This window comes from Phacochoerus africanus, chromosome 3 (genome assembly GCF_016906955.1).
Source record: "Phacochoerus africanus isolate WHEZ1 chromosome 3, ROS_Pafr_v1, whole genome shotgun sequence".
NCBI lineage: Eukaryota > Metazoa > Chordata > Mammalia > Artiodactyla > Suidae > Phacochoerus > Phacochoerus africanus.
This window is the reverse complement of record NC_062546.1, coordinates 153,830,597-153,845,684: the sequence shown is the minus strand read 5'-3', so window position 1 is coordinate 153,845,684 and position 15,088 is coordinate 153,830,597. Positions and strand designations below refer to the sequence as shown.

The 15,088-nt window shown below is 38.2% G+C and overlaps 1 protein-coding gene across 1 annotated transcript in view; it reads left to right on the top strand.

The window, feature by feature from the left end:
• The window catches only part of FRZB (frizzled related protein), a 38,992-nt gene extending 24,241 nt beyond the window's left edge, over positions 1-14,751 (top strand). The window contains exons 4-7 of the mRNA XM_047773022.1: positions 4,559-4,624; positions 9,066-9,270; positions 9,661-9,724; positions 13,489-14,751. Of these exons, the coding sequence (XP_047628978.1) occupies positions 4,559-4,624; positions 9,066-9,270; positions 9,661-9,724; positions 13,489-13,605 (452 nt within the window). The 3' untranslated portion in view covers positions 13,606-14,751. The remainder of the gene's footprint in view (positions 1-4,558; positions 4,625-9,065; positions 9,271-9,660; positions 9,725-13,488) is intronic.
• The last annotated feature ends 337 nt before the right edge of the window (positions 14,752-15,088 follow it).

The window sequence follows — 15,088 nt, the reverse complement described above, 5'->3', positions numbered from 1 at the left end:
TCTGAAAAAACAACTATTGGTAAATAAAGAGAAGCTGTTGCAATCTGATTCAGGATGTCTAGTAGAAAAAAAATGTAGTAAATAATGCATGCAGTATATCCCTATATGTTTTTTCCCCCATTTCCTAGTTATTGGGCTTTTGGAATAAATATATAGATGTGAGTAGAAATACTTTAGAAGAGGAATAGTCCTCTAGATCTGTTGATCTAAGATACACTTTTCATGAATATCCTCAGACATGAATGTTTGGATTGATTTAGCATAAATAAGTGAAAGTAAGTTCTTCTGTGTTTGAGCCATGTGGATATAAAATTCTACTCCTCCTTATTGATCTGTTATTTTATGGAGCTACTAGTTACTTCCATTGGACAGATATTTGCTTGTGGCAAGAGCTAGGGGTTGGAGCATAGAGAAGGCCTCATACATCTAGTATGACCCTGCCACCTCTGAGACCACCAGGAGAAACCAGTGCTTTGGGGAGGAACAGAATTCAGCTCCAAGAATAAAATTGCTTATGTCTTAAGCTAATAGGAAAGAGTCTAGCTAATATATATGCATTTGTGCATGTAGTTGTGGAAATACCCATTTGGAATCTTCTTGAGTTATTGTATGATGTAATTTTTTAGAAAAATCTCTGCCAGGAAAGTTTTGTAGAATCCATTGTTTATGCTTCAAGCAAAGTTATATGGTAACAATCTCAAATTAGACTCAATCCAGTGACAGTATTTTTGCCAAGAATTTTTATTAGAACAAGTGGAAATTTCTGAAGAATTACAAATATGCAGATAATTTATCTATATGCATTAATTTAATGAATAGATATTTTTATTTAAAAATCAAGAAAATTTTTTGGCCACACCCACTGTATGTGGAAGTTTCCAGGCCAGGGATTGAACCCATGCCACAGCAGTGGCCAGAACAGTGACTGTGCTAGACCCTTAACCTGCTACACTATCAGGGAACTCCCAAGATAGGTATTTTTAAAGAGATAGAAAAACACAAGTCCATATCTATATGTGGGTGAAGATGATTTGTAAGTCAAAGACCATAGCATTTACTTCTTCAGAAATAGTCTCATCTCAAGAGTAATCTCTCTTAAAAATGTGTGACATTTGGTACAAAGTAAAACTATACAATAGAAGTAGAAACTTTCCATTCTGTTTGAAATGGGAATAAAAACATTTTGTTAATAAGAAAGTTACTTTTTGAAGAGTCTTCTTCAAAGTAGAAACCAGCACTGATATTACTTATTATTTATTGGGCTACGATTGTTGTTCCACAGATATTGTGTTAACAATTATCTGCAGAACAAGAGAATTTCTCAACACTACATTGAGAACATGCTAACTTTTCTCCTGGGTGAGAACAGCAGTGCGATTGCTCTTGCTTCTGGTTTCAGCACCTATTCCCAGGAGAGATGCTTATTTCTAGAATTGAAGAATTAGTGAGGGTAGTGGTGTTAACTCTCCTTGGGAGTGTTACTTCAAAGCATATTATCTGTGAGTTCAACTAGAAATAACATTTATTTTGATTAGACCACACAATGTCAAATGGTCAACAAAAACTTCTGCCTTTTATTGGTCTCCATGCTAACATAAAACGCTTTTTAAATAAATATATTTTGTTGGTTCCTTGTCTATGATTCATGTTTTTGTTTTTTTCCCTTTTCCTGTGTGAAAGTAAAAGAAACACATACCATTCCATCTTGAGCTTTCTCAGGGGTACTTTTTTTTTTAATTTTAATTTTTTTTTTACTTTTCAGGGCTGCACCCACAGCATGTGGAAGTTCCCAGGCTAGGGGTCGAACCGGAGCTACAGCTGCTGGCCTATGCCACAGCCACAGCAACATGGGATCTGAGCTGTGTCTGCGACCTACAACATAGCTCACTGCAATGCCGGATCCTTAACCCACTGGGCAAGGCCAGATTGAACCTGCATCTTCAGGGATCTAGTTGGGTTCATTTCCACTGAGCCACAATAGGAACTCAATAGGAATACTATTTTTTTTTTTTCTTTCTAGGGCTGCGCTCGTGGCATATGGAGGTTCCCAGGCTAGGGGCTGAATTGCAGCTACAGCTGCCAGCCTATGTAACAGCCACAGGAACGCCAGATCCAAACTGCATCTGCAAACCTGCACCACAGCTCTTGGCAATGCCCGATCCTTAACCAGTGTTGCCAGGGATCAAGGCAACGAGCGAGGCCAGGGATCGAATCTGCAACCCCATGGTTTCATTTCTGCTGCACCACAATAGGAACTTCACCAGGGGTACTATTTTTTTTTTTTTCCCACTGTACAGCAAGGGGATCAAGTTATCCTTACATGTATACATTACAATTACATTTTTTCCCCACCCTTTGTTCTCTTGCAACATGAGTATCTAGACAAAGTTCTCAATGCTATTCAGCAGGATCTCCTTGTAAATCTATTCTAAGTTGTGTCTGAGAAGCCCAAGCTCCCGATCCCTCCCACTCCCTCCCCCTCCCATCAGGCAGCCACAAGTCTCTTCTCCAAGTCCATGATTTTCTTTTCTGAGGAGATGTTCATTTGTGCTGGATATTACATTCCAGTTATGAGTGATATCATATGGTATTTGTCTTTGTCTTTCTGGCTCATTTCACTCAGTACGAGATTCTCTAGTTCCATCCATGTTGCTGCAAATGGCATTATTATGTCATTCTTTTTTATGGCTGAGTAGTATTCCATTGTGTATATATACCACCTCTTCCGAATCCAATCCTCTGTTGATGGACGTTTGGGTTGTTTCCATGTCCTGGCTATTGTGAATAGTGCTGCAATGAACATGCGGGTGCATGTGTCTCTTTTAAGGAGAGTTTTGTCCGGATAGATGCCCAAGAGTGGGATTGCGGGGTCATATGGAAGTTCTATGTATAGATTTCGAAGGTATCTCCAAACTGTTCTCCATAGTGGCTGTACCAGTTTACATTCCCACCAACAGTGCAGGAGGGTTCCCTTTTCTCCACAGCCCCTCCAGCACTTGTTATTTGTGGATTTATGAATGATGGCCATTCTGACTGGGGTGAGGTGGTATCTCATGGTAGGTCTGATTTGCATTTCTCTTATAATCAGCGATGTTGAGCATTTTTTCATGTGGTTGTTGGCCATCTGTATATCTTCTTTGGAGAAATGTCTATTCAGGTCTTTTGCCCATTTTTCCATTGATTGATTGGCTTTTTTGCTGTTGGGTTGAAACCTGGACAGCTGCATGCAAAGCAATGAAACTAGAACACACCCTCACACCATGCACAAAAATAAACTCCAAATGGCTGAAAGACTTAAATATACAACAGGACACCATCAAACTCCTAGAAGAAAACATAGGCAAAACACTCTCTAACATCAACATCATGAATATTTTCTCAGGTCAGTCTCCCAAAGCAATAGAAATTAGAGCAAAAATAAACCCATGGGACCTCATCAAACTGAAAAGCTTTTGCACAGCAAAGGAAACCCAAAAGAAAACAAAAAGACAACTTTCAGAATGGGAGAAAATAGTTTCAAATGATGCAACCGACAGGGGTACTAAAATAGTACCCCTTTATTTCTTTAAAATAAAGAAATCTTTACATAAACTTGAATGCCTTCTAAGGTAATTGGGTATTATTTCCTATTTTTATGTGGATTTAATGACTAACAATTTACTGTGGCTATGATGTACATATGATGTATATTTCTTAGCTAAGTACTCTGTGAACAGTATGGTAATCCATACTCCAAGATGTCAAATGATTTATCCTATACATGAAATATTTTGAGATAATTAGAATCTTTATTATCTATACTTGTAGTATGTTACATAGACAATGTTTTCTGATCAGAACTCACCAGATATTTAAACATGGAAGTTCTCATTTCAAAATATGTGTGTAATCATTTCCTCCAATTAACATTAAAAACACCATTGAGTAAACAGCAGTTATTGTCTATAGAAGGTACTCATGAGAATCACTATGTTGTATACCTGAAACTAATATATTGTAAATCATTTAAACTTCAGTTAAACATTTTAAAAATTAACTACAGAAAAGAAGGAATTCATGCCTCTCTTCTTAAGAACTTTAGTAAGTTCACTGGGTTATAATAGTAATCTCACTTAATTGCTTTTGTATCCAGAAGCTAATATTTGGAGGAGTGGTATGTAAGCTGTAAATGGTATGTGAATGCAAGTGGTCCTGCCTGGGAGTAAACCAGTTACCGAAGCATAAGCATAGGTTGCCTCTGAGCTGGCATTGGCTCTGGTACCATAAGCACTAAGCCTGTCTCTTTCAGGATTCTGGGGTCATGTTCTCCTCATGCATGGTAGTGACTGTGTTTCCTCAGGATTTGGGTGGTTTGCTGCAGAGTGGGAAATTATGAGCATATTGACATTGAATAAGAGGCTCTGTAGACAGAATAAACATGATTGCAGTTCTAGGAGAAAGAGATCAGACAGAGAATTGCTAAGAGCGTCCTTGCTACCAAATTTGGATCTGATCTTAACCCTAACATGTGCACATACAAAGGAAAGCTAATGTTGAAATTTTGCTTTTTATTTTTTAGAACGCTGCAAATGTAAACCTATTAGAGCTACACAGAAGACCTATTTCCGAAACAATTACAACTATGGTAAGAAGAACTTCATGACTGACCTGTAAACTGCTGGGTTAAGAAAGGGGTGTATATGTATATGTCACTTTAAGAATAAGGCTTGGAAACAAATAAACAAGGACAAATTTTAAGAGCATTAGTCTTCCTGTTCCACACCAATTAAAATGTCTCATATGGGCACAATTCTTAGCAAATGCTTGATTTTGGGGGAAGCATATCAGGCAGCATGGCTGGCCTCTTAAAACCAAGCAATTAAGCAAATGCACAGAGGTGCATTTCAAAACAGGTAGGAGGGACTCTTCTCCCTCTGACAGCTGAGGAGGGTTTTGAGCTACAGTGGATCATCAGTTGTGCTTTACTGGGGTGAACAGTGAATTGGGTGAACAGAGGAGCACTTCAATGCATAAGGGTGATTCAAAGAATCAAACTTGATTTTTTAGTCTATCTCATGGAGAATACTGACAGAGTTGGAAAGAAAAACAGAAGTCGTTAGTGTTCAATGAAGGAAATGTTATCTAGCCTGACCTAGATTTGTGGCATTCTGATAAACAAAATAATAATTGAAGATCTACCAATCCAAACACAGCTGACAAATTTACCTGGAGGGGGAAATAGTTGTCTCTGTGCCAGGTATTGTTAGGTGGTTTCCATACACTATCTTATGTGATTTTCTCAACTGTCCCATGAGATGTGTTCTCCTTACTGTATCAGTGAATATTGAACCCAAGTTGTCCTTCTTTTGATTATTCGGAATGTAATTTTGGGTACTGGGATGTTTCAGAGTCACAAATAGCAATTACCATTGTGTTTGGGGTGGTCAATTAATAGAGTTTCCCAGTTGATAAGGAGCAAATCAACATTTGCTGTATTCCATAGGCATTTTATTATGATTTTTCCTCTGGTATTTATGATATTAATAAAGTTCATGCTATTATCTCTACAGAAGATTGTTGATGCTCAGTAAATGAATAAACATGGCAATTAAATAGATGTTTAAAGGCACCTTCATTATGAAAATGAGGGCTTTATTGTTGAGTTTTCATGCCCTACTTTAGAGGATATAGGCCATACGCAGCAGACTTATTCCTGTTTTTATACTTTTGGGAATTGAAAGGAGAGAAGTGGGTGAATCTTTGTAAGAGTTACCTTTGATATCTTTGAAAATACTGTGTATTGAAAGGTATCAAGTAAAAAATTTTCAGTGTAGTTAAATCTCTTTAAAATAAATATACCTAGTTCCTCAAGTTTTTCTTCAATGAAATTGATTTTTATTTTTGGCTTACTAATAATCTTTAGAGGCATCTAATTTCTCTTAGCCAAGGGTAGACATACTTTCCAAGGTTAAAATGTTTATCTAAGAAGTCAAATGCCTGGGGCTCATCTGAGGACCCTTCCCTACAAATTAATGTGCAATATCACAAGGAAAAGGCACTCTTAATTTTTAGATAACCTATATAAGATTGAAAAATGCTATGAAGTTTTTTTTGTTTTGTTTTGTTTGTTTTTTTTTTTTGTTTTTTTTTTTTTTTAGGGCCGAACCTGCAGCATATAGAAGTTCCCAGGCTAGGGATTGAATCAGAGCTGCAGCTGCTGGCCTACACCACAGTCACAGCAATGCAGGATCCAAGCCGTGTCTGTGACCTACACCAAAACTCATGGCAACGTGAGATCCTTAATCTACTGAGTGAGGCCAGGGATCAAACCCATATCCTTATGGTTACTAGTAAAATTTGTTACTGCTGAGGCACAACAGGAACTCCAAAGGCTTTCTTTTTCTTTGTTCTTTTTTGACTTCCCGTGGCATATGAATTTCCTGGGCCTGCATCCCAGAGCTCCCAAGATGCCACCAATCTTGTTGCACCACAGCGGAAACTTCCATGAACTTTCAAGGATAGCTGTATTAAAAACGAAAGCATGATAAAAATTTTATATTGTGGAATTTTAATAGAGTTTGTATTTATTTTACTCATTATTGATTTTTATTTTATCCAATTTTCTTAGTGCTGCAATGGTTAGTGCTGTTATTTTTGTTAAAAGACAAAATACTAGTGGTTACAAATCATGGGAAGAGAAAATCTTCAGCAAGGTAGCTGAGTGGATATTATAACAGAAAATGGGATAGAGATCATGATTAATGGAAAAAAGATAGTTTTTTCCTCATAGACAAAAAATAACCAGATTGCCGACACGATATATTTTCACTTGTCTGAAGCTTTGAGCTTCTTTGGGGAAAGGTAGATACTGAAATTATTAAATAGAAGGAGAAACTCTGAAAAGAAAAATACATTTTATATTCCAAAATGTTGATTTTTATCTTTCTTAAATATCAACATATATCTATTGAGATAAAGTGGGGGTGGGAGCAGTTGCTACTTCAAATAAAAATCTCTGCTTCATTTGGATTAATTCAGTTAAAAGCTCTTGAGCTTTAACAAAATTACTTGAATAATAAAGTAAGTCTTGTAGAGAGATACTTATTTTGGAGTGGGTACATGTGCTAAAAATTTCTAATGAAAATAGTAGCCACACTGGGTAAATAAATCATTAGTTTGAGAACGTTTGCACAGTTCACTAATCTCTAAGAGCTGTTGAATGCTACGAAGCACATTCACAGAAGCCAGGACACAAAAACATGTCTGCTAGCTGGGGCGTTGAATCTATCATCTGATTCTCCCAAATGACATTTCAAAAAGGGCAGTCTTACCTTTTGTTAAATTAAGAATAGAGAGAACACTAGTAGAAAGGAACTCTTTCACTCACAAATCACACCAAGCCAGGGCAGCTGGCAGTTATATTTTGTGTGCTGTGAGTTCTTGAGACAACTAATTCTCTGAAGATTGAAATACCTGTGAGGCAGAAATGAGGTTTTGCCCTAAAGTTTTTAGAATTAGTAGCTTAATTTCTATTGTATGTGTGTTGTACTCATGGAATGTCATTGAATAAGTTTCTGTATGGAATTGGGGCCTCGATGGGGGGAATGGTTTATTAGCTGGCTTTATATTTTCATGGATTACTTTTTTCTTTGTAGTTCAAAACCCCTAAAATATGTGGGAAGGGACTCAGATGAAAGTGGTTTGCATATATGTGCCTAAGAAGCTTTCAAAAAGTACATTCATTTGGATATGTTGTTTTCCTCTGTATAGCATCCATGGATATTGAACCAGAGCAAAGAGAGTGCCTGGGCAAAAGCCATTGGCTTCTTGCTAATTGACATTTTTGCTGCTTCTTAGCCTTTTTCAAATTCTCCCTTTGGGGGGGGGGGAGCTCATTTACCAGAAGTAGGAATCTAAAGAATTTGGCTCCTCCAAGGAGAGAAATACAGAAAGGAAGGAGGACTGTATTTTCTAGATTCTGAGTCAAATATTTTGACTTTGCAACTAAATTGGTTATTTTATGTCTTTATATTGAGAAATGAAGCAGTCTTCTGGGATAAATTGGGTGACAATATATCCAGTATATTCCATGGCAGGTTTATTCAAGAAGAAAATGAGGCATACCCAAAGGAGAGTGTAAAAGATAATTTACACCAAAACAAAGGAGAAAGGAGCTCATGTCTGAATAGTGAGTTAAGATGAGAATGGAAAAGATCTCAGAACCAGGTGGGGAATACCGTACAACAGGACAACTTTCTGACACAAAAGAAAACCACAACTCAAAAAAACAAAAACACAACTCTTTAGAAATCCTATTATTAGACTTGATAAAAGAATGCTAACAAAGAAGGCATATTTAAGTACTTTGTACACAGACTGAAATTAACATAGTTTAAATCCTATTGGCAACTATTAAAATTGTGCACATAAATATCTACACATCCAAAATGAAATTTTGGAGGAAAATTAAATCCATATTCATTCAACTTTTGTTTATCTAAATTGTTTCTCACAATGAAATATACAACACATATGCATATATACACACAAATATAAACGTACATGGAAATTTGAAGGGGATCAGGGCTGAATTTTTTTTTTTTTGTCTTTTGTCTTTTTGTTGTTGTTGTTGTTGTTGTTGCTATTTCTTGGGCCGCTCCCGCGGCATATGGAGGTTCCCAGGCTAGGGGTTGAATCGGAGCTGTAGCCACCGGCCTACGCCAGAGCCACAGCAACGCGGGATCCGAGCTGCATCCGCAACGTACACCACAGCTCACGGCAACGCCGGATCGTTAACCCACTGAACAAGGGCAGGGACCGAACCCGCAACCTCATGGTTCCTAGTCGGATTCGTTAACCACTGCGCCACAACAGGAACTCCAGGGCTGAATATTAAGGGGGCAGGTGAGTTGTGTAGAGTGTCACTCATTACTATCTAAGGCGAAAATATGTGGTTGACTTTTTCTCTCTGTTCATTGAGCATTAAGTGGAATTGAACTGACAAGAAAGAAACCTAGTTGTCTTTTTTGAGTGGGGCACCTATTGTGTATCATATTAGCACATCAGCTTCATTGTCTTTTATCCAGTCATTCGTGCCAAAGTTAAAGAAGTAAAGATCAAGTGCCATGATGTGACTGCAGTAGTTGAGGTGAAGGAGATTTTAAAGGCTTCCCTGGTCAACATTCCAAAGGACACTGTTAACCTTTACACCAGCTCTGGCTGCCTGTGTCCTCCACTTAACGTCAATGAGGAGTATATCATCATGGGCTATGAAGATGAGGAACGCTCCAGGTAATTCACTCCTTAAAGATTCAGAATAATTTCTATGCATATCCTATCCTAAATCCTTTTCTCTAGAGATCTTACTCTGGGGTTCTGACTTTGAGATCTATCTACCTTCTGGGGGATTAAAGATAAGTTTAGTTGGATCCTTCAATTTCACATATAGGATAGAAAGTATATGTGTGAAATTTGTGGGTGTGTACTTTTCTGGGGAGAGGGATCATAACTTCATTTGTTCTTAAAGGAGTCCATGACTTTCAAATAGTTAAGAATTACTGTTTTAAAACTTGGCTGTCCCATTCTGGTATAAACAGTAAGTCTTTCTTGGCAATGATTCCTTGTATTTTTCAAAAATGTATTTTAATTTTTCAAAAATGGTTGCTTCCTTAAAAAATACAGATTACTGTTGGTGGAAGGTTCTATTGCTGAGAAATGGAAGGATCGGCTTGGTAAAAAAGTTAAGGTAAGCCTCAATTTTATATTCAAAATGGCACATAGAAAATAAAAGTAGAAAACTAGCCATTTGTCATTTGAACCAAATAGCTGCCCTCAACTACATGAGAAATATTAAAGCCTAATGTATGTATTTAGTATTCCAAGAACTGAGTTTGTCTCTAACATCAGTATCATTTAAGGAGCAAATTCTCTGTGTGTATATCAGAGATCCAACCACAGCTGCCTAACTTCTCCCAATGGGAAGTCTAGCTGTAGTTAGCCCAGCCTTGGTTGGGTGGCACCACATTATCATTAGGGCTCCAGGCTCCTTCTAGCTTATGGCTCTGTTGCTTTTAAGAGTATTGCTTCCATATTCATGTTCAGCTGGAGATCACAGGATGGCTGCCCCACTTCTGCTGCACATCACACCTACATTTCAGGGAAAAAGAAAAGGGAGGTAAAAAAAGATTTCTAAGCACCCCACCTGGCAGATTTTACTCAGGTCTGGGTCTCATGTCCATCCCTAGCTGCAAGAGAAGCTGGAAAATGTTTTTGAGCTGAATATGTTAGTCCCTTGCACAGTTATAGTTCTGTGAGTCAGAGAAGGGGAGAATAAAGCATGGGTAGAAATGTCACTGTGCATAGACACCACTAACCATGTACAAAGTGCAGCCTCATTCATCTGTGTATAAGAGATCTGACCAAGATGGCCTTTAGAGTAGTAACGTAGCTTTAAGGCAATGACTCTTAGATTGTGTAAGTGATGCATTTTTTTTAAAAAATCACAGTTATTATAGAAGGTTCCATTTCCTTTTACTACACTAAGCAAATCTGTTTCAATGAAAGGCATGTGGGGGAAGTTTGCATAGATGGGCAAAGAATCATAAAGGGTGGGTGTGTGTGTGTATTGGGCAGGAAGGGGGGAGGGGTGAGTGGGAATTGTACCAAACATAATACATCCTCTTCCTTCTGTGAGTTTGAAGGCTTGGGAAACATTTTAAGTTAAACACCCCTGGGCAGTTTATCTTATACATCTGGCACTTGACACAGCAGACACATTTCAGTTTAAGTGACCTACAAAAATGTAGAGGGCATTCTGTTGTAGGAAGAAAATACCCTCCAGTAAACTCTCCCCCCCGCCAATATTTTGTCAAAAGCGAGGTGTATTTCAAGTTGACTTATGAGAATCCTCTATTTGTATCTCTTTTCAGTTTGTTTGGGGTTTATTAAAAAGTGACTTTTCAGTATGTGAGAATTTCAAACTGTCCTTTTAATTCAGTTTTCTGCTTGCTAACGCAGAACAGGAATTTGTCCTAAATTCCTGTACCAGTTAGAAGAGCTTTCAACATCCTTGTTGCAAAGCATGTGGAACGGCTTGCTGCTTCTTTTTTGGTACCAAAACAATCATCATCATGTAAAGACCCAGGACATGACTTTTTGTCCTGTTCCGTAGTGAAGCAAACATATTTCCATTGCTTCTACAGGGAACTCACAGTTACTATTGTGAAATTATTTATATTTTCAGTCTGAATTGAAACATGCTGAAGGGAAGAAATAACTTGAAATAACATATTCAGAACTTAGGGTTAAAGACCGTGGTTGGGAAACCTCTTTTGGCTAGAATTATCCAGATCCTTACTTTAGTTTTTCAGTCAATTCTGAGAATGTGAAAAGGAGTTTTATGGAAGGTAATATTGTTGTTTTGTTAATAAGAGTTGCCCTTTTTGGCTGATTTTTTTTTTTCCCCCTCTCAGGGATAGGTCAAGAATTAAAGATTTTTTTTTTTTTGAAGTCTCCGTTATAGTAGGTTGTTCAAATCAAGATATATGGCCTGTCTTGGGGAGTTGAGAATCAGACTCAACTGACTTTTAATTTTTTTTTTGTCTTTTTGTCTTTTTGCCTTTTCTGGGGCCGCCTCTGCAGCATATGGAGGTTCCCAGGCTAGGGGTCTAGTCGGAGCTGTAGTCACCAGCCTGTGCCAGAGCCACAGAACATGGGATCAGAGCCACATCTGCGACCTACACCACAGCTCATAGCAACCCAGATCCTTAACCCACTGAGCAAGGCCAGGGATTGAACCTGCAACCTCATGGTTCCTAGTCGGATTTGTTAACCACTGAGCCACAACGGGAACTCCTCAACAGATTTTTTTTTTTAATCTTTAAATTTGAAAAACAATAAGATTATGGAATTAAAGTGTGCTAAAATTAAGAATTACTTTAAGTAATTGAAAATTGAGAATTTGTTATCTACTAAGTATTTTATGTATTTTTCCTCTGTTAATCTTCAGAGCACTAAGTGGATATTATAATCCTAATGTGTAAATGACAAGGTCTAGTCAGTTCAAGAAACTTCAAATGGTAACTGATGGAGTTAGAATTTGAACTTGGACCATCTGACATGAGCTCCTCGATGCCTAAAGTGTGGTCCATGGACTACCAACATTGGCATCACCTGGGAGCTTGTTAGGTGTGAAAATCTTGGGCCAGATCTAGACCCACTGATTGAGGCTCTGTGATTTTAATAAGATCTCCAGGTTATTTCTATATTCATTGAAATTTAAGAAGTACTGCTCTAGCCCTCATTCTTACTCCCTGTATTACCCATTATATAACTTCCATTTAATTGATTACATTACATGTAAATGTTATTGAAATTGATAATATGAAATATTAGTCAATGTAATTGTTATTAAAAACATTGGTGGAGTTCCCGTCGTGGCGAGTGTTTAACAAATCCAACTAGGAATCATGAGGCTGGGGGTTTGATCCCTGCCCTTGCTCAGTGGGTCAAGGATCTGGCGTTGGCTGTGAGCTGTGTTGTAGGTTGCAGACATGGCTCGGATCACGAGTTGCTGTGGCTGTGGTGTAGGCCGGTGGCTACAGCTCTGATTAGACCCCTAGCCTGGGAACCTCCATATGCTGTGGGAGCAGCCCTGAAAAGACTAAAAAAAAAAAAAATTGGTAATGTATGCTTTGTAAAACTTAGAAGGAGGGCAGAACTTTTTCTGCTTTGTTGTACTTAGTAGGTATTACTTAGAAAAATATTTTTAAGGGACCCTCCTCCTCTCTCCCCCCATTTTCACTTTTTTCCCTGCTCAAATCACATTGGTTTAAAAGGCTGTGTTCTTATGTGTTGTAAGAGAGGAAGATAAAAGACAACCCTTCCTTCAGATTCTCTGAGCCTTCGATTTGTTGATTGTCCATGAAGTGCTAGTCTCATGTATGTTACCTAAGGAAATAGCCAGAGAGATCAATGTATATTTTTGTCACCATTTAATGACAAAGATTTTTTTTTTCTTCCTTTTAGGGCTGCACCTGTGGCGTATAGAAGTTCCCAGGCTAGGGGTTGAATTGGAGCCATAGATGCTGGTCTATGCCACAGCCATAGCAATGCCAGATCTGAGGCGCATCTATGACCTACACCATAGTTTGTGGCAACGCCAGATACTTCACCCACTGAGCAAGGTCAGGGATCAAACCTGCATCCTCATGGATACTATTTCTTAACCTACTGAGCCACAGTGGGAGCTCCCTGACCTGGAGATTTTAAGCTTGACATTTGATACAAAAGCATTAGTGACCTGTTACAGGTGGCCGATGTCATGCGCTTTCAAATAAAAGAATTACGTTAACAGAGCATCAGTCTCATTGTTAACATGGGATATAGCTTTTCTACTTTTGGAAAAGTAGTAAAATGCCTTTGAGATGCAATCTTAGTCAGTTGTCAGAATAATAGAATGAAGAAATGGTGACGTGTGCTGATGACCGTGTTCTGTTCTAAATTTCACAGCGCTGGGATACGAAGCTCCGTCATCTAGGACTGAATAAAAGTGATTCTAGTCAGAGTGATTCCACCCAGAGTCAGAAATCTGGCAGGAGCTCTAACCCTCGGCAAGCACGCAACTGAATCCTGAAATCCAGAAAATCCTCCCTGGACTTCCTATTAAGACTTGCATTGCTGGACTAGCAAAGGAAAATTGCACTATTGCACGTCGTATTCTATTTTGTACCACACAAATCAGGTGGTAAACTGATATTGCTTCTACTTTTTCTTTTGTTTTCTGCTTTTCTCCTTCTCCCCCCCCCCCCTTTGGTGGTCTGGGTGCAGATCCTTAAATATAGTATATGTATTCTATTTCACTAATCATGGGAAAACTATTCTTTGCTATAATAATAAATTAAACATGTTGATACCAGGGCCTCTTTGCTGGAGTAAATGTGAATTTACTGTTCTGCACTCAGATTGTGAATGCAGTATTGGATGCAAAGAGATTTCTGGTATACACAGAAAGCTAGATATGCTATAAAGCATACTTTGCTGATCTAATTACAGCTTCATTTTTGCATGCCTTTTGGGCATTCTCACGCTTAGAAAGTTCTAAATGTTTATAAAGATAAAATGGCAGTTTGAAATCAAATGCCACACAGGCAAAGCAATCAAGCACCAGGAAGCATTTATAAGGAAACAACACACAAGATGAATTATTTGCAAGATTGGCAGGAAGCAAAATAAATAGCGTTAGGAGCTGGGGAACGAACATTTTGCCTAATTGAGAAGCACAACTGAAACCAGTAGCTGTTGGGGTTTTAACAGAAGCATTTTTCTTTTGGCAATACATTTGATTTGTTTGTGAATATATTAATCAGCATTAGGAAAGTGAATTATAACTAGACATCTGCTGTTATCAGCATAGCTCTGTTTACTTTGCTTCCTTTTAGAAAAACCCATTGGTGTAAGTCTTTTTCTTCTTCTTTTGAAATAAATCTCACTTGCTGCATTTGACCAGGAGAAGAAAGTATGTGTGTATATGCACCAGGGTGTTATTTTTAAAAGCTATGAATCTCTATAAAATGCTGTAGTTGCAGGAGGGCATAATGTGCAGAGTTGTGGGATGTGTGTGTGTGTGGGTGTATGTGTGTGTGTGTACACCCACACCCAAGCTGAACTGAATTACAGGCCTATGAACTGGCCTGCACTTTGTCATTTGGATTTGTGCTGTTTAATGTGCAGTAAAATATGCCTAATAAAAGGAATTATGGTTGTCAGGAGAAAGGTGATTCTGACTTTTGAAACAAATGCACATTCTCATTACCCAAGCTGCAGTGGGGTCCCCAGAGACCATGGGAAACAAATGATGCTCTTACTTCTTCCTCCAGCAGGATTCTTTAGAGCCTGAGCCCATCTCTTGAAAGTCTCATTCTCTTATGCTTACATATTTGATATTAATAGAACCAAATTTCTAAGCTATGGTATGCTGAAAAGAAAACAGTTGTGAAGCAAAATGGTGCTCTTTCCTTCTACAAGGGCAAGCATGCAAGAGTGAATTCACTCCTGAACAAAAGCTTCCCAAAATGGTAAACAATAATTTATCTAGGAGTTCCCTTTGTGG